The 25671-nt window shown below is 34.4% G+C and overlaps 1 protein-coding gene across 2 annotated transcripts in view; it reads right to left on the reverse strand.

The window, feature by feature from the left end:
• Positions 1 to 3475: 3475 nt before the first annotated feature.
• LOC145247944 (uncharacterized) overlaps positions 3476 to 25671 on the reverse strand; it is a 677357-nt gene continuing 655161 nt past the window's right edge. For both annotated transcript variants that reach the window (XM_080109587.1, XM_080109586.1), the window contains one exon: positions 3476 to 6131. In XM_080109587.1, coding sequence (XP_079965713.1) covers positions 6091 to 6131 — 41 coding nt within the window. In that variant the 3' untranslated portion in view covers positions 3476 to 6090. The remainder of the gene's footprint in view (positions 6132 to 25671) is intronic.

Consider the following 25671-nt stretch of genomic DNA (forward strand, 5'->3'; position numbering starts at 1 on the left):
TTTGTTTTCACACAGGTGTTCCTTGCAATATGTAATTTATTTTAAACATTCAGCAAGGCTAAAAAGGGTTGAGAAACGATGGGTCAGTGAATTGAACGTAGCCATATTCAAGGGACACAATTCTATCAATAAGTGATATTGGCTAAGATTGTAAATCTGGATGTTCGAATCCAATTTTTTTCACCCAAAAACTTTCATCAAATCCACACCTGACCCCATGTCCAACCTACTAGAGAGGAGATAAATAAAATAACTATCTTTTTAAATGCAGGGTTAGTGAGTTGAATTTTTGTCATATTCAAGGTATATAACTCTATTAATGTTATGAACTCCTCAAATTTTAATAACTGAACATTTTGATGAGATTTGTAACTGAAATGTTAAATTCTTATTTATTCATTTATTTATTTATTTATTGATCTTAGTCTATATCATATAATTATCTGCCCCTGGTTTCTGCTTATATGTAACTAGCATGGCTACCTGGCGTTGTCCGGGACATGGAAATATAAATAGAAGAGTTACAAAATGTGTATAACGTCTTTCTTTTAAAACTTTTTTCTTTACCTCTCTTTATTCCCCCTCTCTATTTATCTTTCTCTGTCCGCATCCCACTCACTATAAAATAACATCAAAACGCCATGTGACTTACACAACTGATGTAAAAATAATGAACTGATACAAATATGATCAAAGGGCCCGAAAATGTAAAAGGTAAATAAAATGTAAAATGTAAAATTATTATGTAAAATGTAAAATGTAAACTTATTATGTAAAAGGTAAATAAAATATAAAATGTAAAATATAAAATGTAAAATATAAAATGTAAAATGTAAAATATAAAATGTAAAATATAAAATGTAAAATATAAAATGTAAAATTATTATGTAAAATGTAAAATATAAAATTATTATGTAAAATATAAAATGTAAAATTATTATGTAAAATATAAAATGTAAAATGTAAAATTATTATGTACTCTATTCTTAAAAAGTAAAAGAAAAAAGTTTGTTAAATTGTGAAAAAAACTAAAAAAAAAAAAAAAATTAATTGCGATTTTTATTTCGGACGAGGAAATAGAGAGACCAGTGAATCTATGTGAAGATCAAGTTATTGCGTTTATCTGAATATAATATTATATGCTCTATTCGTAAAAAGAAAGAGGGAAAAGTTTGTTAATTTGTAAAAAAAAACAAACAACCAATTAATTGCGTCTATCTATTTCTGAGGAGGAAATAGAGAGATGACTAGTGTGCGAGCCTTTTCTCGTCTCACACAAAAACACGCGTTCACATCTTAGGCTATATTACTTGTCACATACATACGCGCACACAAACATATGTGTGCACGTCCACAAACGCACATATATTCACGTTCGCATACATACACTCACATTCACGTGTATTTACACACACGCTAACGTACGCACATGTACACACACATGGACAACGTCACTTCCCCTTTCAAAGGAAATCCACACATGCGCAAAAGACCACTGGAAACGACTATAAAAGCAAGAGACAAGCTGTTTCCAGCCCTTTTCAGACCAGCTTCCTAGCTGGTCGGTCTACGGACCGACAGCGTGTCTTTTCGGCAGGCGCACGCACGCCTCACGCCACTTGCTACTATGACGAACAAAAGGCTAACAGACCGTACGTACACTTTATACGCTTTCTCTCTCCATGGCCTGGATTGACTTTTTCTCATTTTCTCTCTCTCTCTATACCATAATAGACTTTCCTCCTCACCAGCTAACAGCGAGAGACACACACCAAACTGGATTAACTTTCTTTCTTTCTCTCTCTACAACAATAGACTTTCTCCTTTCCACCAGTAAACAGCAAGAGACGAACACAGACATGAACACGTGTTGTACCCTTTTCTTTCACTTGTTTCTTCACGAAATAAATCCTAGTTCGTTTAATTCAATTTAACACGTAGTTCGTCTTTTTCTCAATTCAATTCATTATTCCTAATTTGCACCACCTCAACACTAGTGAATCTATTTGCCTATGGAGTTAATACCAAGTTATTTCCTTTATCTTAATAGGGTAAATCGTCTGGTTTTTACTTAACTTTATTATATAACCATACAGGCATATCTCATCTAACTACATTGGTTAGAAAATTTTTTGTTCAAATCACATTTATTTTAAAGATTCAGCAAGACTAAAAAAGGGTTGAGAAACGGTGGGTCAGTAAACTGATGTAGCCATATTCAAGGGACATAACTCTATCAATAAGTGATATTGACTAAGTATGTAACGACACGAGCTGCAAATTTGGGTGTGCCAAGTTCGAATCCAGTTCGTTCCACATAAGCACTTCCATCCAAGCCACACCTGACCTCATGTTTAACCTATTAGAGGGGAGATAAATAAAATAACTATCAATAAAATGCAGTGTAGTGAGTTAAATTTGATCATATTCAAGGGACAATAAAATTCTGGGTTATTTGAACAGAAAATTGTCTAATCTGGAGTTTACCAATTCTGTTTATCTTTTTATTATTATTTTTTTAAGTTTAATATTAATGATGCGGATTAACACTGAAATATTAACTGAATCATTCACAACATTTTTTTTTTTTTTTAGATATCAATTCCATGAAACAAAGTTTTTTTTTAAATTAATTTTTTAAAAATTATTTGAAATTACTTTTATTCTTTATAAATACAAAGATTTTTTTTATAGTATATAACATAGTTCCTAACTTCCGGTGTGGCTGCTACCGGAAGTGGTGACAAAGTACATCAGTTCTTTCACTTTTATTGTTTTTCAGTATTTTTATTGTGAAGTATTATTGAAATAAAATAGAAGAAAATGGCCTTTCTGAAAAATATGCAATAAAAATTAACAAAATTATAAAAAGATTAAAAATAACACAGTAAGTCTTTATTTGCACTTTTAATAACAAAATTAAAATAATAAAGGTTTCAATTCATTTGAATTTTTATAAGAAATATGTTTATGAAATTATAAAAATACTTTTTTTTTAATTTAAAAATAAATTTTTTTTTAAAATTTAAATTTATATAATAAACATGTTTATGAAAGTATAAAAATAAAATTATTGAAATCAAAATAAAATTTCAAACATCATTAAAAAAACGCATCCAATACATAATATTCCCAAAATAGTTTAAAAAAGATTTTAAAATATATTTTCAATAATTCCTTGAAAAAACTCAGTTCAATTATTATTAATTAAAATAAGACCGAACCCCCCCACCAACCTTTTCAATGATTATTAAATAAATAAAAAAGAACGACCAGAAAAAAACTTAATAAAAAAAAAGAATAGGCGTGAGAGAAAAAAAACTGAAGGAACTGATTTGCCTTGTCACCGTTTCTGGTCGTAGCCACGCCGGAAGTTAGGAAGTACATTAGCTAACTATAACCAGATTTTTTAGGCAGGGGACTGAATCCCACAGCACGATTTTTTTTCTTTTTAGATATGACAAGACACAAAGTATTATCTTTTTTTTTTTTTTTAATATATTAAAACAGTTTTCTTTTTTAAATCTTTTTTATTTATTTGGAATTAATTTTATTCTTCATAAATACAAGACAGTGGTAAAGTCACTAAAAAGAGTCTTGAGGTGCAAAAACAATTATATGACGGCATTAAAAATCTTTTTTATGTTAAATATTAGTTAATTGTTGTTAATTATTCTATTGTCCACTTACTCTTGTGTCGATTTAGATTTTATATTTCAGTTCTAACCTATAGTCCCTTCTTGCCAAACTTTCACACAAAAAACAAAAACACTCGTCTAGCTAAAACCACTATCAATAATTTCCTAAACCTAAACGTAGATTCCATGAATAAAGCTTCTTTCTTAGAATTTCCCTCTGGTGGAACTTTGTTTTGCTGACCTGCTTTCCAACTGACTGCAATATGGTCGTCTTCAAGTCCAATGTAAACAAGTTCTTGTTGAACCGTCTTCTTAAATAATCAAATTAGACCAAATGTCCACCAACGATTATTACGCTATTATCTCACTCATTAACCCAAATCCTTGAGTAGCCTCTTAACTTCGATAAGAGGTGACTCCTTTGTAAAAATAAAAATATATATTATATGAGGAGTCATTTCGAGTTAACATTCATTTTATTTACCCATCTAAACTAAAATATGCAAACATTTCTTAAATACTATCCATGGTGGTTGCCTTGTGCAACATAATGGCCTGGACATTCTGGATCAAAAATACGAATCGATTTCAACCGAAACGGGAAACAAACCAAACTAAGATATCAAAATAAAAGTCGTTTAATTTATTGTCTTCTGTTTAAACAATAAGTGTTTGTAAATAAATTATTTTTCATGTTTTTTTATTTTTTTTTATTCAAGTTTTAAATTGCAGAGTTGTCAATTTCGGCTCGGTTCGTTTTCTGTTTTGGTTTAACTCGACTTGTCTTTTTTGATAGAGACTGTCAAGGCGGTTGTGTTTGATATGAAGTCTCTGCAAGGCAGCCATGATGGATAGTATTTAAGTGCTGTCTACATATTTTAATCATGTATTTCTCGAGTTTATATGGGTAAAATAGAATAGATTTTAATATGAATTGACTTCTCATGTAATAATATTTAACATTGTCAGAAATTGCATGACTTGAAACGCGAACTTTCATTGGTTGATAAATTACTGCCATGTTCTATTACAGCCATTTTGATTGGTGGATTGAAATTGGAACACTGGGCGCCAACCACTTAAAACAACTAACTTGTCACTTTGTGAATTTATTTAAAAAAGTGAGACGTGCCTTTCGTCTCTTCTGCTTACAACCATGAAGTCATTTATTTAAAGGTTATTGGCACCTTTTTTTTCTCCTCACTGAAATTATAATACCTAATCAATTAGGCTTCTTTTAATGACGTTTTATCGTCTCCTTACTTCAGCGTATATGTTGATATCATATTTTCTATTCGGCGAACTTAATTGCCTTCAACTGGAGCTGTAAATAAACGGAACCTTACCAAGAACTAAAAACTGTACTCAGTAGAGACCAACTAACTCTTCTTTAGAAGGCAACTAAAAAAACTCAGCAGAGTGGCAAAAGAGTGCAACAACTTTTGCAACCCGAAAGAACCCTACGGAAGAACAACTGGTTCTTTTCATCACACCAGGTAAGTTTGCTTTGCTTTCGTTGTTTAATTTTGCACTCTGTCAAGTTCTGAACTGTGTAAGGTAAAATTTCCGACAAGATAATTGTTAAAATGTTTTTGACTCATGATGGGGGTATGACTCCAATGATTTTGATCGTCTATGTCTTGAAACAACTCAAGATCGGGACTGCATTGATTCTTTGCCGCCATCTTTGTTACTAGGAATTACTTAACACTCAAGCGGCCCTGTTGGTGGTGCATTAGAATACGTCGACTGCCCCCCTGCAGAGGGTAAAAGTCCCTCAATGGGGGTCCTGGATATGACCTTAAACTATATCCAGCGGTGAGGGCCCCAGCTTGTGGGCTTTGGGGAGTGTGGAGCCACCCTTTAATTACCATTGCTCCCAGGTCCACTCTGACCCGGAGTGGTAGTACCTGTTAGGGTCCCAACTATGGGTTAAATAAAAACCGGCGTGAAAACAACAAATATATTCTATAAAAAATAAATTTTCTTCAAAATCTTTGGATTCGGCATTAAATAACCTGAAAAGGGTTGATATGCCGTAAAACAACCAACCAACCAACTTAACACTCAAGATTGAGACTGCATTGATTCTTTGCTGATTTGATTTACTGCCGCCATCTTTGTTCAACATAATGTCTCAACACTTACCATAAATTTTAATGCTCACACTGAAAATTAGTTTCCCATATGAGCTCAAGACTCTATTTAGTGACTTTAGCCAGATATTTTTAGATAGTAAACTTTTATAGTTGAACTTTAAAGTGACAATAAAATTATTAATGTAAAAATATATTTAAAAGATTGTGGTATTACAAAGAAGAAGTAAAACAAGAAAAAAAAAATCCTGCAGGTTTGGGGTTAGGGCGAGGGATGTTGGGAATTGAGGATAACGTAAACATGTCAAGTTGGACGTCCTGGCTTGCTCACTTCATCCTGTCCTCATACGATGCCCTCACACATGTTTTCGGCGATGTCCCATTACGTCCAATTTATCTGCAACACAGAAAATATTTTAATGTATAAATTTTATTCCATTTGTTTTTATTAATAATGAACCAATATGTAGCAAAGCGAAAAGCCACTCAAGGATAAAGTGCTAACAAGATGAATAGATTGCAAGTTGAATGATGATGAATATTATGAGAGGATTGAAAGTAATGAATGGAATGGCTGATGCGAACAGGTGTTTATTGATGTTAGGTTTGATGATGACCATGTTGTAGTCCTCAGGGAAGCAATCTTGTGGTGATGAGTTCTATGGAAAGACGGTTTTGAGGAACAAAACTCTCTTGATGGAAATTCCATTCTTGTGATGAGGATGACAAACTTCTAAATTCGACCCTTGCTCCTGACCTGAAATGGAAGACTTAATGTAACAGAATGTCACTTTATAGAAAAAAGAGTACTTTGGCATAATTTGAATCAGACGTAACTCCGCGTTCAATCGGCTTTGCTTGGAACATGACGTCATGCACTCGGGTTTGATTGTAATGTGACGTAAGACGCCAATCAGCTAATCAATGCACTGCAAAGTAGCAGACGAACTTCTCGAAACAAAAATTGGAAGGAAGTAAAAAATCATTAAATTCATTAAGCAGCACACACCTGTAACAGCCCTTTTCTGAAAACTGTGTAAACAAAAAATAATATCTTCAGTTTGGAGAAATATTTGATGACGCCAGAACAAGCGGTCTCATATTGTCAAGAAAAAAAAAAATTAATTACTGAAAAAAAAAAAAAGAAAAAACTACATTTCCTGTGGCGAGAAGTGCATCATCGCCAAAAGAAGATATGAGAAGAATGGATGGGGGTGTTAAGAACGGCTTTCGGAATAAACATACCCCCCAATCTCCCCATGTTAAGAACGGCTTTTGGAATAAGCCCCCCCCAACCTCCCCATATTAAGAACGGCTTTCGGAATAAACATCTCCCCTCCAACCTCCCCATGTTAAGAACGGCTTTCGGAATAGACCCAATCTCCTCATCTAAGAATAGCTTTCTGAATAGACACCCCCTCATCAACCTCCCCATGTTAAGAACCACCATTACTGAAAATATACATATATATAATTTATTAATCTATTTCTTGAAAAAAAAAAAGTTTCTTTAATTGTTACACAAAAACTTAAAAAAGAAAAAACTTTGTTTTGAACTTTTTCGTTGGACAAAAAAGAAAAACAAATTACAGTAAAAAAAACAAACTTATATTACCCCCCCCCCCCAAAAAAAAAACTTATTACGGTAGATCGTTGTTTCTTGGTTTATTTTTTGTTTTGCTTATTTCTTCTGTTAAAAGTATCATTATTATTCCTTTATTTTATTTATTTATTTTTTTTTTTTCGAGCAGTGTTTGTTACACTTTCATAATCGACGAAGCTCAGCGGTTAACGTCGAGTTCCGAGCAATGCCGATCGGACGGTCAGTTACGCCTGGTTCAAATTATGCATAAATACTGAAAAAAAGATTATAAAAAAGTGAAAGAGCACGTTAGAGAGGATGATAATGTTAGAGACGTGGATAACGTCATGAGAAGTCATGTGTGGTAGGAGGAAACAAATATTGTTGTTACAAAAAAAACAATGGAGTCGAGTTATTACTTGTCCTATGTTCCTTTTGATGTAGACTGCATATAACATGTAGATCCCATGGGTAACGTTACACTACATCAGATTCGTTGTTAAAGCTGCTGGAAAAAATGGTTGGATTATTCCGCCTCTCCAGAAAGTATCTCAATCCTGATGCAATTCTCTCCCTTTACAAGAGCCAAATATGTCCTAAGATGAAATACTGCTGCAACATCTGGTCAGAGTACCCTTTCGTACGTTGAAAGGATACAAAACTGTCCTCAAAATCTAGTGGATGAGGGCCTTTTCATCTCCCTACTTCCTCTTTCATACAGAAGAGATGTTGTGAGTCTATCTCTTCTCTATCGTAATTTTCATCACAGGTGATCGACTGAGCTTCAATCTATGCTCTCCCCTGCAAAATATTCACAACAAACATTTGTCTAGCTGCAACAACTGTCAATAATTTCCCTTACTCTCTATTTGTGCATAAAACTAAACGAAAATTCCACGAGCAAAGTTTCTTTCCTAGAACTATCCATCTGTGAAACACAATACTGCAGGGCTGCTTCCCAGTTGACTATAACATGGTTGTCTTCACATCTAATGTAAATAAGTTCCTGTTGAGCCATATGAAACCCAACTCGTTCCACCATTACTGATCATCACAGTGTTGGCTAACAGTCCACTCAACACTCATTAACCCTTATCCTCGAGTGATTCTTGGGCCTTAATAAGTAGTGACCCATTAGTAAAAAATATAAAGGTGTATGGAGGAATAAAGGAAAGTGTTTTGCAGTCATTGTAGTAGGTTGAGTTCTTACTGTGAATATTTTACAAGATGGAACCAGAGATTGAAGCTCAGTCGAGCACTTTTCGTATAAATAACGATAAAGTAGAAAGCAGAAAGTGGTTACTGGATTTACTTTCGGCAATCTTGTTATTCTTGTTTCCCTTATTTTGTTCTTTAGTTCTTGCATCCCATGAGTTATGTTTCCGACAAAGGAGGAAAAACTGCTGTTTTCTGGGTCAGAAGATATCCATCTAACACTTATCATAGGCTACTTTTTAACATAGAAGTAGTATTTTTTTAGATCCTTACATCAAGTGGCTTTATGTCTTGTCTGGAGTGATTTTCATGAAAATAAAAAAGGACTAGTAACATCATTTCTGTAAAAAAAAAAAAAAAAAAAAGGAGGAGGGCATAGAGAATGGGAAAGGCAAGAAAGCGTACTCTGTGCAGCACCTCCCAAGATGTGGCAGCATGTTATTATTTGTTATTAATGATCACTTACAGCCTATCAGATCACACCGGTACCTGTCGTTTCACTGAAGTTAAGCAACGTTGAGCCTGGTCATTACTAAAATGGGTGACCAATTTGATAATTCCAGGTGCTGTATATAGGAGGACGATGACACCTCTCTGCAAGAGTTGCAAAAACCTAATGTCGTCATCTCCTCTAATGGAGATGTACATGCGACTGGAGGTCGCTTATGAATTTCATACTCCCATGGTTAAACTTAAATAGAGTTAATGCCGTTTCACACACACGCACACACACACACACACACACACACACACACACACACACACACACACACACACACACACACACACACACAACATATATTATATTTTGCCTAATCTGTCTGTCTGTTCCACTTTTTCTCAGAAACTGCTGCGCTGATCTAGATGAAATTTTATATGGATCTTTGTTATGACAAGGAGTAGCGAACTAAGTATTATGGTATTTGTTGGATGCAAAGTTAGGGATTAGTGGTGATTAGTAGGGCTAGGACAACAGCATATTCTTTTCTCTTCCCTGCAATTTCTTTCCCACAGAAGAGACGTTGTGAGCCTGTCTCTGCTTTATCATTTTCATGGCAAGTGCTCATCTGAACTTCAATCTATGGTCTCCCTTCGCCAAGCTTTCATGAAAAACACTCGTCTAGCCAAAACCACTATCAATAATTTCCCACACTCTTTACCTGTGCCTAAACCTAAATTTAGATTCCATGAACAAAGCTTCTTTCTTAGAACTGCACGCCTGTGGAACTCTCTTCCGATTGCCTGCTTTCCAGCTGACTACAATCTGATTGTCTTCAAGTCCAATGTAAACAAGTTCTTGATGAACCGTTCCCCTAAGTAATCCAATTTACAAAATTCCCACTACTTATGTTTACTACACTATAATCACAATGACTAATGTATACCGATTAACCCTTATCCTCGAGTGGCTTCCAGGCCTTGATAAGTGGTGATTCCTGTGTTAAAAAAAAAAGGTATTATGGTATCTGTTTGATGCAGAGTTAGTGATTAATCAGGATTAATCACCACAATACCACATTAACTCTAGAAGTTCATCTTGACACTATTTGACTCCCATGCAATTGGAGGATTGCATCAGGAGTTAAGTACTTTCTGTAACAGTAGAATTACTCAACCATTTTTTTTTTTTTTTTCAATGTTGAAGTGCAAACAGAATTACTCTTTGCTGTCGTTAATATCAAATTTTTATCACAGATGTGTTTTTCACAGCGTCTCTCAGCCCTAACATTCTGCACCAGGTCTCCCAGAGTTTCACAAAAAAAAACTGAGATAAACTAATACACTTTTGAGATTTTATTTTATTTCATGTATGCAATATTAATGATCGTGTACAATCTCTATATTTTGCTTAGTCTGTCTACCTCACTCTTTCTCAGAAACTACTGCTCCGATCTGTATGAAATTTTGTATGGACCTTTATGATAAAGAGTAATGACTTAAGTATTGTGGTATCTGTTTGATGCACTGTTAGGGATTAATTGGAATTAGTCACCACAATACTACATTTACTCAAAAAGTTTTCTTGGAAACTACTAAACCGATCTGGATGAAATTTTGTACGGGCCTAAGAAGTAGTCAACAAACTATCATGGTATTCTTTCGATGCACAGTTTGTACTTTACTTTGTAAAGTCTATAAGCTTGTACTTTTATTCAAAGTTTTATTGCTTGCGGCTATTTTATTTCTATTGTAATTGTAGGAGAAAAGGCATTATGAAAAGTAGGCACCTCCAAAATCCACCACAAAATTAATCCTCCCCCATATGTAACACGATGTAACTTTATTATCTCTTCTTCTTCTATTCTATCTATCTTCTATCGTCTCTATATCTTCTTCTATCTATCTTCTATCTTTTTTCTATTCTTCTTCTATCTTTTTTCTATCTATCTATCTATCTATCTGTGACATGATGCGGACCAAGCGATGCCGAGTGACCTTGCTAGTCGACACAAATTCAGAGGAATTCGCACAGCTGAATTCTAATGATGATGATGGTTTGATGTTGTTTTAAACAGAAATGTCTATGGGATTTTGTCAGAAAGAAAAAAAAAACAAATAATTGTTATCTTATTGCTATTGTAAATCCGTTAACAATGAAAAGGTTGTTTTCAGACCCTCTGTTGAGCGATATGAAGAAATAAAGTCTATAAGCTTGTACTTTTATTCAAAGTTTTATTGCTTGCGGCTATTTTATTTCTAATTGTACTTGTAGGAGAAAAGGCACTATGAAAAGTAAGCACCTCCAAAATTCACCACAAAATTAATCCTCCCCCATATGTAACATAATGTAACTTTATCTCTTCTTCCTCTTCTTCTATCTTTCTATTCTATCTTCTTCTATTCTATCTATCTATCTATCTTCTATCCTATCTATATCTTCTATCTTTTTTTATTCTTCATCTATCTTTTTTCTATCTATCTATCTTCTATATAAATAATATATCTATATAAATAAAATGAACTCATTTTTTCCCGTCTGACTTTGTCCTTAATAGGATTAAGAATCTAGACATTTTATGCAGATGTACTATGCACAAACTGCATCACGATATCTGAGGTGTGTTATAGGCATATTAGCTATCCACTAACTCGCAGATCGGAGCTTCCTATATTATATCTGGTGAGAGTTCACTGCCAAAACCGGTTACGATCAATGGAAGTAGTAAAGTCATCTCTCTCTAAAAAATTCATACTTCCATCGCAACTCATTTACACCATCCGTGACCATTCACAGGAGACAAATACGGACGAACACCGGTTTAGGTTTTTATAAAAACTGGACAGCAATTTAGATGAGATGCACCACGCTAACTTTTATGTTGGTTAAAAATAAAAACAAACCAAAAAACTTTACATTTTCTTACAGTGCATTAAAACTTATGATACTTCAATTCCGTTTTATTTCGCATTCTTCGGCAATTACAACATCTTTTTTTTTGCTTTTCTTTTTGGGGGGGCGGAAGGGGGGTTTACATGTATCTTCCCTCTGTTTTTCGTTTTCCCGATCTTTCCCTTTCTCAAATTTATTTCTTCTCTCTTTCCGTGTTTCCTCTTTGTTTCGGCAAGTTCACCATCGTTTCTTTTCATTTTTATTATTTATTTGTTTATTTTTATTTTTATAAATTTTCCTCTGCTTCTACGAACTTTACATTTTTTTTATTTCCATTATATTTCGCTTTGTTCGATACTTTTCCCCCAATTTTCATCGTTTACTTCTTTTTTTCTTTCTTTCTTTTTTTTTTCAAGTTTTCCCTTAGAGGCGGCACTAGGAACCCATTTCTTTTTTTTTCATTCTTCTTCCTTTTTTTCATTCTTTTTTTTGGGTTGGAAACGTGTGTCTCACGTTCGTATATAACAATATATTTGGTGGGTAGATTTAGGGGTACTAAAACAGCGGGGATGGGGATTCTTCCATTACACCAACTCGAGCCACAGCAATGCGTGCCAGGGTACAGCTAGTAAGTTGATATTATCAATATAACTTTTGTACCATTTAAAAGAAGGGCAAAATAAACTAGTAACAATTTAAAGACAATTTTTTCATCGAACGAAAATAATGAAATTGCGAAATGAAAATCGTGTTTACATAATCGGCGCTTTAAAATAATGTTCCCATGTAGTAGGCATTTCAAACGTGAAAACATACCTGTGTTTAATAAATCTACCAAAAATCAACTAATGATCAGATTTTTGTGAAATTTTTTATACTTATCCATTTTAGAATGAAATTACATATAAAATGTAGTTTCCACAAAATATATAAACGGAAAGAATTTTTTTTAGCGCGTACCCCCCTCCCCCACCATATTTATCTTTTCGAAATTCGAACAAAATATCGAAATTTCAATTTGTTATGAAACAGAAGAGTTCAAATAAGTAAAAAATATTTAATTTTAAAAAATTTAAATACACGTATTGAACAAAAACTAACCTTGATGTTGCAATTAAAAAAATGATATAAATTTAATATTGTTTTTTTTTTAAATAGCGTTTTTTTTCTAATATATACTATAATCAGTTGAATTGCTAAGAAAAAGAAACTTCATAAAAATTAATTAATGTGCCGTTACAACATAGATTTTTAATTAATTGTGTTTAAATTTTTTTTAAATATTAAGTTTTGATATAAACATAGCTCTTGTCAGCTATTTTATCGCCAAATTAAAACCGATTTGAAAAATTATTGCACAAATATTAAGCATTTTGTAGACCCCCTCCCTCATATTTTGTGTCTCTTTTTACCAAACAAACGTATGGAAGTCGGCAATTAACATGTAAATATTTAGTAAAACCGTATTTCATATTTAATATACAAATGTTTATAATATTATTAATCGTTAAACTGTGTACATCTTAAAAACAAAATTATAACAAAGATTAATTATTAATTGCAGTTTGAAGAAGATAAACAAAGGTTTAAAAAAAATCATTAAGTTGCTTCTGCTTTTCCATAGTTCGAATAGTTAACACAAGTCTGAGGTCACAGGAACATGCACTCCATTTTTCCCAATCATTTGGAAAACCCTAATGAAAAACAATGACAAACATCCTTGGCCTTAATGGTTGTCCTGGCGATCCTGGCAGTAGCGCGCATGGTGATTTGGATCACGCGCCTCAAGTTGGTCCGCGAAGGGACATCTGTTCCGGATCGGGATCTGATCATTTACTTTAAACATTTGCTTAAAGTAAAGATCAGATGTGATTGGAGGAGGTTGCCTAGAGTGGAATTTGACAAGAGGTGGGTGCACAGCACTAGTTTGTGCATCCGTTGAGGAGCCAAGTTTCAATACGTGTTCCCTCCTTAAGCATGGCACGGGCGGTGCTGGGTCCTTCAGAACCCATCCCGCTTAGGTTCTAGCTAAGTCATTTTAAGAAGACTCTTGACTGGTGGTACAAATGAGATCCTATTCCTGATTTTATTTTTTGGTACTAGAGAACCTCTGAGTCTGCCCATCCTCTTTGTGCCACATCCTTGCCTTTTCAACATCCCCAGTCACTCCCCTACTCAGAGGTCACCTTCCAACCACCCTACACCCGTTGCTTTGTTTTCTCCCACTTCCATTAAGATATTTTCCTCAATCCCCATTAGGGATCGCCCTGCTTGTTTTCGGTTCCCCCGGAAAACAGTGGGGGGGTCTAGTCACCTAGATTAGTACAGGGGGGTCTCACTAACAACCCAGTAGGATTTATTTTTTGTTTTTAATATGAACACTTTTAATTAGTTTTCTCCTCTCCACGAGTAATCCTTTTCTTAATTCAAAAACTTTTTTATTTATCAATGAAATTGAACTTTATTTTTTCACACATGCACACACACACACACAAAATTAATAAAAAAAAAAAAAAAAAAAAAAAAAAATGCATACACAAACACACAGACAACTGTTTATAAATTGTAAATATGGTTTTGATTCTTAAACGCTGGGGATTTATTAGTTAGTTTAAGATCCATAGAGTGAATGAGGTATTTTGGTAAATGTTGCCAGTCAAGAGTAAGACTCCAAAGTCTACATTTATTACTTTTTAATCACTGTAGTCACAAAGACCCTGAATCCTTCCCCTTCCCAATTTCTTGTAGGGCCTTGTGCCTAATTTTGTTGTTTGAAAATCTTTCTTTTTTTTTTTTTTTTACTTAATTGTATTTACAAAATTTTAAAAGCAATAAAATATATAAACAAGATCAAAGTGTAGTATCTGTTCTTCAAATGCTGCACTTCAATTTCTTGTTCTCTGTCAGTGGAGGAGAAATCCTTGGTTATTTTGGCGTTTTAAGTTTAATGCCCGCAAAGGGAAAAATTTGCAACTTATTGTAAATAAAGTTTCTTCTTCGTTTTAAAACAAGACATTTATATTTTATTCCTTACCCCCCCTTTTGTTTCATGCTTTTTTTTCAGCCTAGTTACTTTAGCGTCGAATTTATCTGGAAGCAAGATAAATTCCGACATTTTGCAAATTTTTCTTTCTTTTATTTAAAAGTTGTTTGAAAAAGTCTGCTTCTATTTGTAGGCATTTTGCAAATTTTCTTTCGTTTATTTAAAGGTAGTTTAGAAAATTTCTGCCTTTATTTGTGGGCACTTTGCAAATTGTTTCCCGACAATTTGCAAATTTTCTTAAGAGTAGTTGGGAAATTTCTTTTATTTGAAAGCATTGGGCCAATTTTGTCCCATATTAAATGCATTAGGCAAATTTATTATTCCCTTTTTTGGAACCCTTTGAAAATTAAATATATTTCCTTTTTCATCGAGATACGCCAGTTCTCTTTTGGTAAATGCATTTTGCAAACTTTATATTAAATACATTTAGCCATTTTTTTTGTCCGTTATCGTGTACCCTTTTCTAATAGAGATACGCTTTAATTCACTTTCCTTCGAGTTAGGATTGAAATTTCTGTTAACTTCGCTACTTGACGCTATCAGCATCACTTAGATTCGTTCGACCACTGTAAATTGCTTCCGTTATTTGAAGGCATTTTACAAACTCGTATTCCTTTATTTCAGAATACTTTTCAAACTAAGTGGTCAGTTATCTCAAATAATTTAGCGAACTAAGTTACTACACGCATTGTATGATACGACGCCTATGCCCCTTCTATTTCGAGACGCGTTTCTGTCACTCCCTCGTCCATAACACGGCTTATTGATGCCTTCCCTCCCCACTTGTAATTTAGTGCGTCTGTTAATGCTCTCCTTAAAATGAGGATTGCTATGTCCGGATTTTAGAAAGCGTGTAATGTAATTTAGTGTTTCCAACATTCGTCTTTCGCTTAATGAAAATTCCCGAATTTAGCATTTTTATGTGCGTCTAGTGTCTTTATTTATATCTGAGTAATATTTTACGCACTTTTCATAATATTTTTCTTAATAAAAAGATTAAGCGATAAGTATACACTTTCTTTTTCTCTATTCCTTAGAATTGAAGTTGTAAATTTCGTAAACCTCCTTCGGAATATAATTTATATCCTACCCGCTTTAGTTGAATTTCCACGGGTATTGTGAGTTAGGGCGGGAGAAACTATAGCACTTTCTGTCCCTAGTCAGCGAATAAGAAATCCTACTAGACTGAGGTAATTTTATTTTTCGTCCTAATTCAGCGTGTTCGATATTTTTCGGAAGCTGGATAATCCCCACTTTGAGAAACGACTTTTATCTAATTATACCTTCGTGGGGAGCCTAGTAAATAGAGACGCTGTGTCCCAAACCGGTTAGGTATGTTTTGGTATTTTTCCACAATATATTAGAAAAAAAGGAATAAGTATATACCCCACTATTTGATTTAATGAACTCGTGCGTTCTCTCACATGTGTTAAATGTTTCCGGGTTGTGAATTAACCGGACAGCATTATTAGAAATATTTTATACGTTGAAGATATTTATTATTTTTCTATAGCGAATTTATACCCATTTGCTTTGCAGACTGTTATTCTAAGAGTTTGTGAAGAGACAAGCCCCCTTTTTCTTTCTTAGCCCGTATTTTCATTTGGTTATTTGAATTCCTTTGAAGATACACATGTGACATAGTGGCGTGTACCCTCCCCCGACGTAGTTGTATATTTAAACTCTTTCCACTTTTTTCCTAGGTCGTATTCAGTGAGGATATTGCTGTAAGCGTCTTAACGCTATTATTCATTTCCAGTGAATTAACTTCCATATAGAAGTTTGAATTTTAAATTCATTTAATTTTAATTTAAGCCATAGTGACTCTTTTAATTTGTAACTGGGGATTGTATCCCTTGATATTTTCACGGCTAAATATGCTGTATTGGTCTTGTTTTGTTTGTGCTATGAGGAAGGAATTTTATGCAAATACCCTTGTAGCCTTTGTGTGTGCATTTTTTTGTGTATAGTTCTCGAACGCCTATTTTTTGTATTTGTTTGGATTTATTCCATATTTTTGAAAGAAAAAGAAAAACGCTGCACGATGTTGGTCACTCGTTCTTCCGGATTCCTTGTAAAGAAACGAAAGTTTTATTTGGGGAAAGTTATCGCCGTCTTGGATTTGTTGCGGTTGCAGAGGGACTTGCCCCAGCCTTATTTTATGACGATGAAAGCCGATGTCGATGAATGGTTGTCATCGGTAGATGATATTACAGAGTTGTTGGGTGATCGTTCCTTACGTGAGGACGTGGACTGTTCGCTAGTAGAAGCGGATGCTGTTAATGTTGTAGTGTTCTCGTCCCAGGTTCGATTCATTCTTTCGAGGTTGGCAGATGGTGTAGAGTGTGATTCCTTGTGCAACCCTGAGATATTTGAAACCCCTAGGGAGATGCTTGGCGAGTTTCCGACTACAAAGCCCGAATGTCCAGACTCTGAAAACTGTTCGCTGAGTTCTGGCAAGTTTGGCTTGGAAGATGTTGCATCACAGTCTGAGAGCAGTGTTGCAAGTGCCACTTCAGAGGATCTGCGTAGTCAGGCGCTGAAGTTCGATTTTTCTGGCGGGCAGTTTGCCTGTAGTATTTTAAAGAAGGTATTGGGAGTGAGATTCCCAGGTATCATGAATGATACCACTCGTGTCCACGACTTGTTAAGTGTGGGCATGAATATTATGAAATTTATGGAGGGATTTCCATGGGATGTTGGAATTGTTTTGCTCTCTAACCATGTGAGTTCGAAAACTCGCATAAGTGGTTATCTTCCACAACCTTGTCAGAATACCGAGGAACTTAATCATGACGGTGGGATATTACTCCGGTCATGTGGTTCTGACAATGGTCAGTGGTTGAAGGACAGGAGTCTATCTTGTGTTGAAGTGCAAGCTTTGTGCACTTCTTTAAGTGCTGTTATCACTGGGAGAGAAATTCCCCATCAAGGGTATAGGGCAGAAAGCACTATATCCACCTGTGAAGGTGTAAAAACCAAGAGGAGAATGGTTTTTGAAGAGTTACGTGAACTCAAGTTGGACTGGGGCGTCCAGATTCAGGTTGAGTGTAACTCGATAAAGAATCCCATGAGGGATCCTGTTGAATTTGCTGACTACATGGTGTGTAGTTCAGCTTCTCCGAGTTCCTACGGGAGTGTAGGATATGTTGTGCAGAAATCACTTGCAGAACCTTCATTCTGTGAAGTTGCTCCTTTAAGTAGGACGGTTCCTGCTTGGGAGTCACATGCAGGTGTTTTTGTTTTTGAATATTTTGTGGAGATCTGCCTTGACGTGGCTTACTGCAGTATTGCAAGAGCTATCGAAGTCAAGCTTGATTTGTCCAGGGGTATTTCTGAGGCGCTCAGAACCATCCTATACTTAGTTAGAAATGATTTTCCTAATGCTGAGATGTTTGTTTCAGTGCTGAACACAAGATTGGATCTCTCCTTGATAGGAGTCTTCCATAAATATTACATCTCAAGCTACCTATGTGTTTCTGACACCTATACTCAACTTTGTTTGTTTAGCTATATGTATATAGCTATGAAAGCGTTTAAAACTGCAATTGCCTTGAATAATTTGTGCAAAATTTGGGTTGCAGTTTTATTTTATTTCACCGAGTTGAAGAACTCGTCCAAGCGTAGGGTTGATTGGATTCGTCCCTCTTGTAGCACCGGTGTTGATCTCACTGGGCTCTTGTGGTTACGAGGGAGCTGAGATATTTTGGTGTACGCCAGAGATAATATAAGGATGAGGAGGGTGGATGGTAAGTGAACTTCTCAAGCCTTTACTCTTATATGCTAATGGTTGATTACCTGGCAGAATATTCTCTGTTCTAACCTTAAACATGAATGTTTTCATGTGAATTTTTGTAGAATAAGCCTATTTGAATTTTTCTGATTTTTTGTTCGAATGTGTTTCCTGGAGAGCTCCTGACCATGCATTGTGTAGTATATGTATGTATATATAAAGAAAAACTTTTTGTATTGTAAATTTTACAGGTGTCATCCAACTATAGGTTGACTGCCATTTCCTGTTGGGGGAGAATGTTGGAATATTTTCTGTTTTTACACCAACAATTGTATACTGCCCCCCTGTGTATATACTTATATTTTTTATGCTGGTTCATGATTTATATTTATATATATATTGTTTTATTGGATTGGGTTCCGTGTCCCTTTTTTTCTTTTGAAATTCTGCTGTCGAGGAGAGAGAACGCGTTCTTTGCCCGGCGCTGAAGATGAATTTTGAAGAGCCCTCCTTGAAAGAAGTAAACCCGGCTGTGACGAGACAGGCTTCTGGAGATTAACTACGTGGCTGCGGTCCTGCACGTATTTATTTTATTATTATTTTACAAGGAGTGAAATTTAAAGAAAATACCTTTTACGTGACAAGGTATTATGGAATTTCCTATCCGGACAAGCGACGAGGTCTTGCTCCTGTAATACCTGTGTGTCTACGGTTTTCACGCAGGAAAGGAAAATTCTAAAAGAACTTTGAACATTATTTTTGTGAGTACGTTCCTTTATTCAAGGCTTTATTTCGGAAGTACTTTTACTTTTAATATATTCTGTGGTAGTCGGGTTAACAAACGACCCTTCCGTTAAAACATTGTTTTATATAGAAGAACCAGCATTTTTTGTTTTGTTACTGTAATATTGCGAGCGTGTTTTGTCTTCGTTATTTTGGCGTTTTAAGTTTAATGCCCGCAAAGGGAAAAATTTGCAACTTATTGTAAATAAAGTTTCTTCTTCGTTTTAAAACAAGACATTTATATTTTATTCCTTACCCCCCCCCCTTTTGTTTCATGCTTTTTTTTCAGCCTAGTTACTTTAGCGTCGAATTTATCTGGAAGCAAGATAAATTCCGACAGTATTTATATATATATATATATATATATATATATATATATATATATTTGAAAAAAGGATATTGTAAAACCTGAATCTTACTTGAAACTATTAAAATATAAGTGCATAAGCAAACTTTTCAAAAAGAAAAATATTTCAAAAATATTTAGTTTATGCTTGCAAAAAAACAAAAAACAAAACAAAAAACAAAAACGTAAATGCTTGAAAATAAACAAGCAACAACACATAAATGTTTGGAAAAATAAAACTTAAATATGTTTGCAAAAACAAAAAAAAAACGTAAATATGTGTGAAAAAACAAAAAAAAAAAAACTTACATATGTTTGCAAAAAAAAAAAAAAAAAAAAAAAAAACATGTTTAAAATTAAAATATAACAAAAAAAATTATTTTTATTTCAAGGGTGGCATTATATACATGTTGTGCTTCCGTAACTGGGTGGACAGACAGTAACGCCACCTATAGTCAAACGGAGGAAACAACATGCTCTCTCTTTCTTCACGATTACCAAAAGGTGCTTAAGATATCGTGAAACGTTCTGTTTAAAATGAAATAGTTTAAAATGAAAAAAATGTTGTTTAAAATAAAGAAGTAAAAAATGAGAAAAAAAATATATCGTGAAAAAAAGATCGTGAATCGTTTTAAAATAAATAAGTTGGGCTTTTTTTTTAAAAGTTGTTTTCAAAAACATCTTCTGAAATACCTACATATATATATGTATATATATATATATATATATATATATATATATATATATATATATATATATATATATATATATATATATATATCATTGTTTATATATTATTGACATAGTAACGTACCGGTGATTAGGGAAATTAGTTCATTTTATGTGATAAAGAGTTCGAGCTTATTTTTCCACCTAAACTACACTCTTGCCATTTTTAATTCAATTTAAGTGATATTTTGTTTTAGTAAATTGTTAGGTGAAATCACGTTATTAATTATATAAGTCGAATGATTGACCACGTGATTAATTAATCGACCATTTATAAAATTAACCCTACACACGTATCAATTTTCCAGTCTGTCTTTTTCAATTATTGTTTTTGTAAAAAATAAAAATTAAATTGTTAGGTGAAAGCACAGAATAGTTGCAAAACAATTCTGCAAAAGTACCAGAACAATTCTGTTCGTATTGTTTAAATTTTTTTAAATTATAAAAAGTTCTATTTCTATATTTTTACAATCTAAATAAAAATGGTCACTGTTTCCATGGATACAAAACGGTGAATCGCGATTTGTGCCCCTTTCGTTTTTGGTTTGGGTTGTTTTGAGTTCGAGGTTAATCGCCACCTAAACTCCAATCCTGCCTTTTTTTTTTTTTTTTTTTTTTTTTACAGCAAAAAAACAAAAACAACAAAAAAAACAATTTGTTATGATACCGAGCAAAAGGTTCGATTTTAAGGAAGAAAAGCTAGTATTAAAGATGGGGAGGGAGTGTCGGCGCTTTACATTGAGTTATCTCCCCGTGGTGTGTTCTAAAAATTCCATAATGGCTGACTTCAACGTGCTTTCATAAAAACGTGTTTTTACGCTGTAAAAGAAAAACTACTCGATCAAATTAAATGAAATCTCTTCAGTCCAAAACGGTTACCTACAATTCAACCTTTTTTTTTTTTTTTTTTTTTCAATATTTTCATTTTTGAATGTATTGATTAAACTGTACAAGTACCGAAATTTGAATTTCATTCCGTTTTAATTTTTTTTTTGATTGTCCTCCCAAAACGAAAGTAAGCGAAAGAATAACATTCAACAATCGTACTTTTTTTTTATATAAAAAAAAAAAAATCATTTTTTTTTTTTTTTTTTTTTATAAAAATAAAATTTTATTAACAAAAACGAAATAATTTAATTTTTAAACGGAAAAAAAGTAAATTCGGATACCATTTTGGTATTTTATTTATTTATTTATTTATTTATTTTACATAAGTCCAATTCACCGTTCACATTGGAAATGTCGGCTTTTATAGGTTTTCGGGTGTACTTACAACGAATAAACATCCCCAACCTTCCCATGTTAAGAACGACTTTTCGGAATAGACACCCCCAAACTCTCCATATTAAGAGCGATTTTCGAAATAGACACCCCCAACCTCTCCATATTAAGAGCGACTTTCGAAATAGACATCCCTAACATTGTCAGCATACTCGAAAAACCATAAAAGTTGACATATCGAATGTGAAGGATGAGTTGGAGATAATGTAAAAATGTACTGAATTTAAAACGGAACGAAATTTAAATTTCCGTTCCATTTTTACAGCAACCGTAAAACAGAGCATTCTCTGCAAGTTTCACCAGCTTTTCTGTAGTGACATTTCAGACTATTTTGCATTCCAGAACATTTCGTCTTTATTTCTGAACTTTGTCAATATTTACCACCATTTGAATTGCGACATTAATATACCTGTTGATATTAACGTGATGTTATCTTCAGAGTTTGTTAATTTTGAAGTCGGTTAACTTGTAACAAATGTTTTGCGCGTCATTCCAGTATAAAGCCTCCCGATGGAACAACCTAAAGATAAAGAGTTAATAAAAATTCTAAAGCTCTAAAAAAAAAAAGTCTTGTTTTGTTGGTATGTATATTTTGTTTGTGAATATGTTTGTGAGAGTTCGTATGAGCTGTTGCTATGTTTTGTAGTTCATGACTGTGACTTCTGTTTGCCGACAAATCAGTCTGTGTTGAAGTTAATAACATGTGACTGACAAGTGTTCCTGTGGCAAGTTGAATCTTTCATTGGTGGCTGTGTTTAAATTCTTGTTTAATACAAGATAAAGTCTTATTCTAACATTTATATCAACTTTACAGGTTTGTGTTTCTATACACAGACTCAAAAAAGTTGTTAGAAGTCGACTTCGGTGTCGGCTTGAAAGTCAACACCAAAGTATACTTAGATGTGCTGAAGAGTGTGGTGATCTTCTGGTGCAATTAAGTGGCTGCTGGCAGATTCGGGTGCAGCAGCAAGACTCGGCGCCAGCCCACAAGTCCAAAGAAAACCCAGGCTTGTCTTCAGAAGGAGTGCTACAATTTTGTACCTTTCTCTCGCTGCACCCCTTCCTCCCCCGCACTGAACCCACTGGATTACTTTGTTTGGTCATATGTTGAGAACATCACCAACATGACCTCCTACAACACCAAAGCCTGTCTGATTGCTGCCATTCGCCATGTATTCGCCAAGCTTCTTCCATCGGTACTTATGGGAAAGGTATGCTTCCAATTCCAGACCTATATTGATTGAGACTGAAGGCGGCTGCATTTTTTTTTTACACAGGAATCACCACTTATAATGGCCTGGAGGCCACTCGAGGATAAGAGTTAATGGGTATACATTAGTCAATGTGATTATAGCGTAGTAAACATAAGTAGTGGGAATTTTCTAAATTTGATTACTTAGGGGGACGATTCATGGTGGCTTTTATCTGTCGGGCTGTGGTGTAAGTGTTGTGTAGTCCTAGGAGGTACACCACCCTAGGCTTTGTCTTCCTTCTTTGGGTTAGAATAAATTTATTGCTTACTGTCTGAGGTGCCAGACTGAAAAATGTTGATAAGGACAGCCAGGCAATTTTTAATAGGCCTCCTTTATAAATACTCTGAGCAACAGCCATATCTTTTGCAAAACTTAGGAAAAACTTTGATGCCTGCAAGGCAACTAGTCATAACATTCTGATTATAGTGATGAAAAAACTGCAACTGGAACTAACTCCTATTCTTACAAAGCTGTCTAATCATTGCTTAAAAGAGAAATGCTTTCCATCACTTTTCGTCTTCCCAGCATTGGTTAGCTACACCAAAGAGATTTTAATTTGGCTTTGAATACTAAGCAAGTTTAAATATTGAGATAGGATTTACTTCTAGGGAAAATTATCCATAATGTGAGGTTGTCCTGACAAACCCCTGGTACAGAGAGACATTAGACACTTGGGGATAGGGTATAGTAGGCATTAATAAGACACAAACAAAATATAAAAACACATTAAAAGAAAAACTTTGATGTCTGCAAGGCAACTGGTCATAACAACATTCAGAATAATGTGATGAAAAAAACTGCAACTGGAACTAACTCCTATTCTTACAAAGCTGTCCAATCATTACTTAAAAGAGAAATGCTTTCCCACACCTTAGAAAACTTTGTCAATTTGCCTAGTATTTAAAAACACTTAAAGATGCTCTAAGTTTTGTTACTTTATATAACAGCATGAGGCTGGATATTCCACTAGACTAGACGAATTCTTGTCATGGAATACAATAAGACAAATAGACTACAAGAAAGGTATCTTATGACATTAACATTATTTCCCTTTAAGACAGGAAGTAATCTGAGTGGCATCCACATAATATCTGTTCGTGATGTTGCTGCACTGATCAAGAACATTGATGCCAGCAAAGCAACTGGTCCTGTCAATGTTCCAGCCATAGTACTCAAAATGTTGCAACCTAAACTAGTACTCATAAGACAGTTCCACAGCAAAGCTGTTCATTGATGGCTAAAGAAGAAATGCTTCCCAACACTTCGGAAAACCTGATTAGTCAGTCCCGTATTTAAAAATACTGAAGATCGTTCAGACCAATTAGTCCTTTTTGCGTCATGAGTAAGTTGTTTGAACCTGTAATAAATGAAGACGTTGAAAATTACCTCAACAAAATCAATCCAATTAGTGACAAGTAATATAGATTTCTTCTGGAAAGTTCAACAGCTGATGTACTGACTGTAATATGACACAAGGTCAGTGAATCTATTATTTTCTTTTCTAGGGCAATAGCTCTTGACATATCAAAAGGCTTTCATAAGGTTTGGCACAAAGGTTTACTTCACAAACTTACACTAGCTTTGGTATATTTGGAAATGTCTTCTCATCTATCAAATCCTTTCTCTCTGAAAGGTTCATAAAAGTAGGTTGATGGGGAAACAAATCTGAAGCTGATAATATCAATGTTGTTGTGCCTAAAGGATCTATTCTGATTCCTGCCTTCTTACTGATTTTCATCAATGATCTCCTTGTTATGTGTCAATAATGCAGTTAATGCAGTACTAGCTTAAACCAACTTGCTCTGTTCAAGTTTAAGTGCAGAGAGATCGAAAGGTTAAATCTTACAGGCTTCAAATTCGTTCACTTTGATTGACATGTTGCACCTGCATGCTAGCAGGGGTCACGAGGCAGGTCAGTGCATTTTGAGTGCAAACTGGTTAACGGGATGTTATCACCCCACACATACACCTCAACCCTACCAGACCGAATTACCGATATGCTGGTAATTTCCGAAAATGCTATATACTGAGTTACTGCTAAACCGGTATTTTTCTGATCACATGTTTTTGTGTTGTCAGGAAGTTAAAAATAGCTACCCAATCGCTGCTTAGCTTTGATTTAGCGTAAGCCTAACGTTCTGCAAATGGCTTCTTTTATTTTGGTGGAGTTGTGAGTTGTTTTGTTGACTAAAGTAGCCATGAAGTAAGCTTGTGACAAACCAAGCTCTTCGACAGGTAAAAGAGCGAGACCAAGGAGTTTGACGGTGCAACAAGTGTTGGATGAAGTGACAAATTCTGATTCAGATGAAGACGAATTTGATCAGGAGTATGTTTCTGAAACGAGTCATGCTAGTGATGATGAAAATGTCGATGAAGGAGAAAGTGATGATAATTGTGATGATGAAAGTGGGCCTATGCATTAAGGAGGGCCCCACTTGTTGGGCGGACTGGCATATGAAGACTGAATGCTGGCGGCAAAAAATTACTAACACGTTTTAATTTTTTTTCACAATTTTGCCCAGGAGGCCAGGCACAGGGGCAAATTAGGTTCAGTAGGTCAGGTTAGGGTTAATATATATGGAGGATGCACATGTATTTTTAGTCGGTCAGTTTTTTCCAGTCCTGTTCAGTTCTCAATCAG

Source organism: Euprymna scolopes, chromosome 26 (genome assembly GCF_053919585.1).
Source record: "Euprymna scolopes isolate OS-2025 chromosome 26, ASM5391958v1, whole genome shotgun sequence".
Classification (NCBI taxonomy): Eukaryota; Metazoa; Mollusca; class Cephalopoda; order Sepiida; family Sepiolidae; genus Euprymna; species Euprymna scolopes.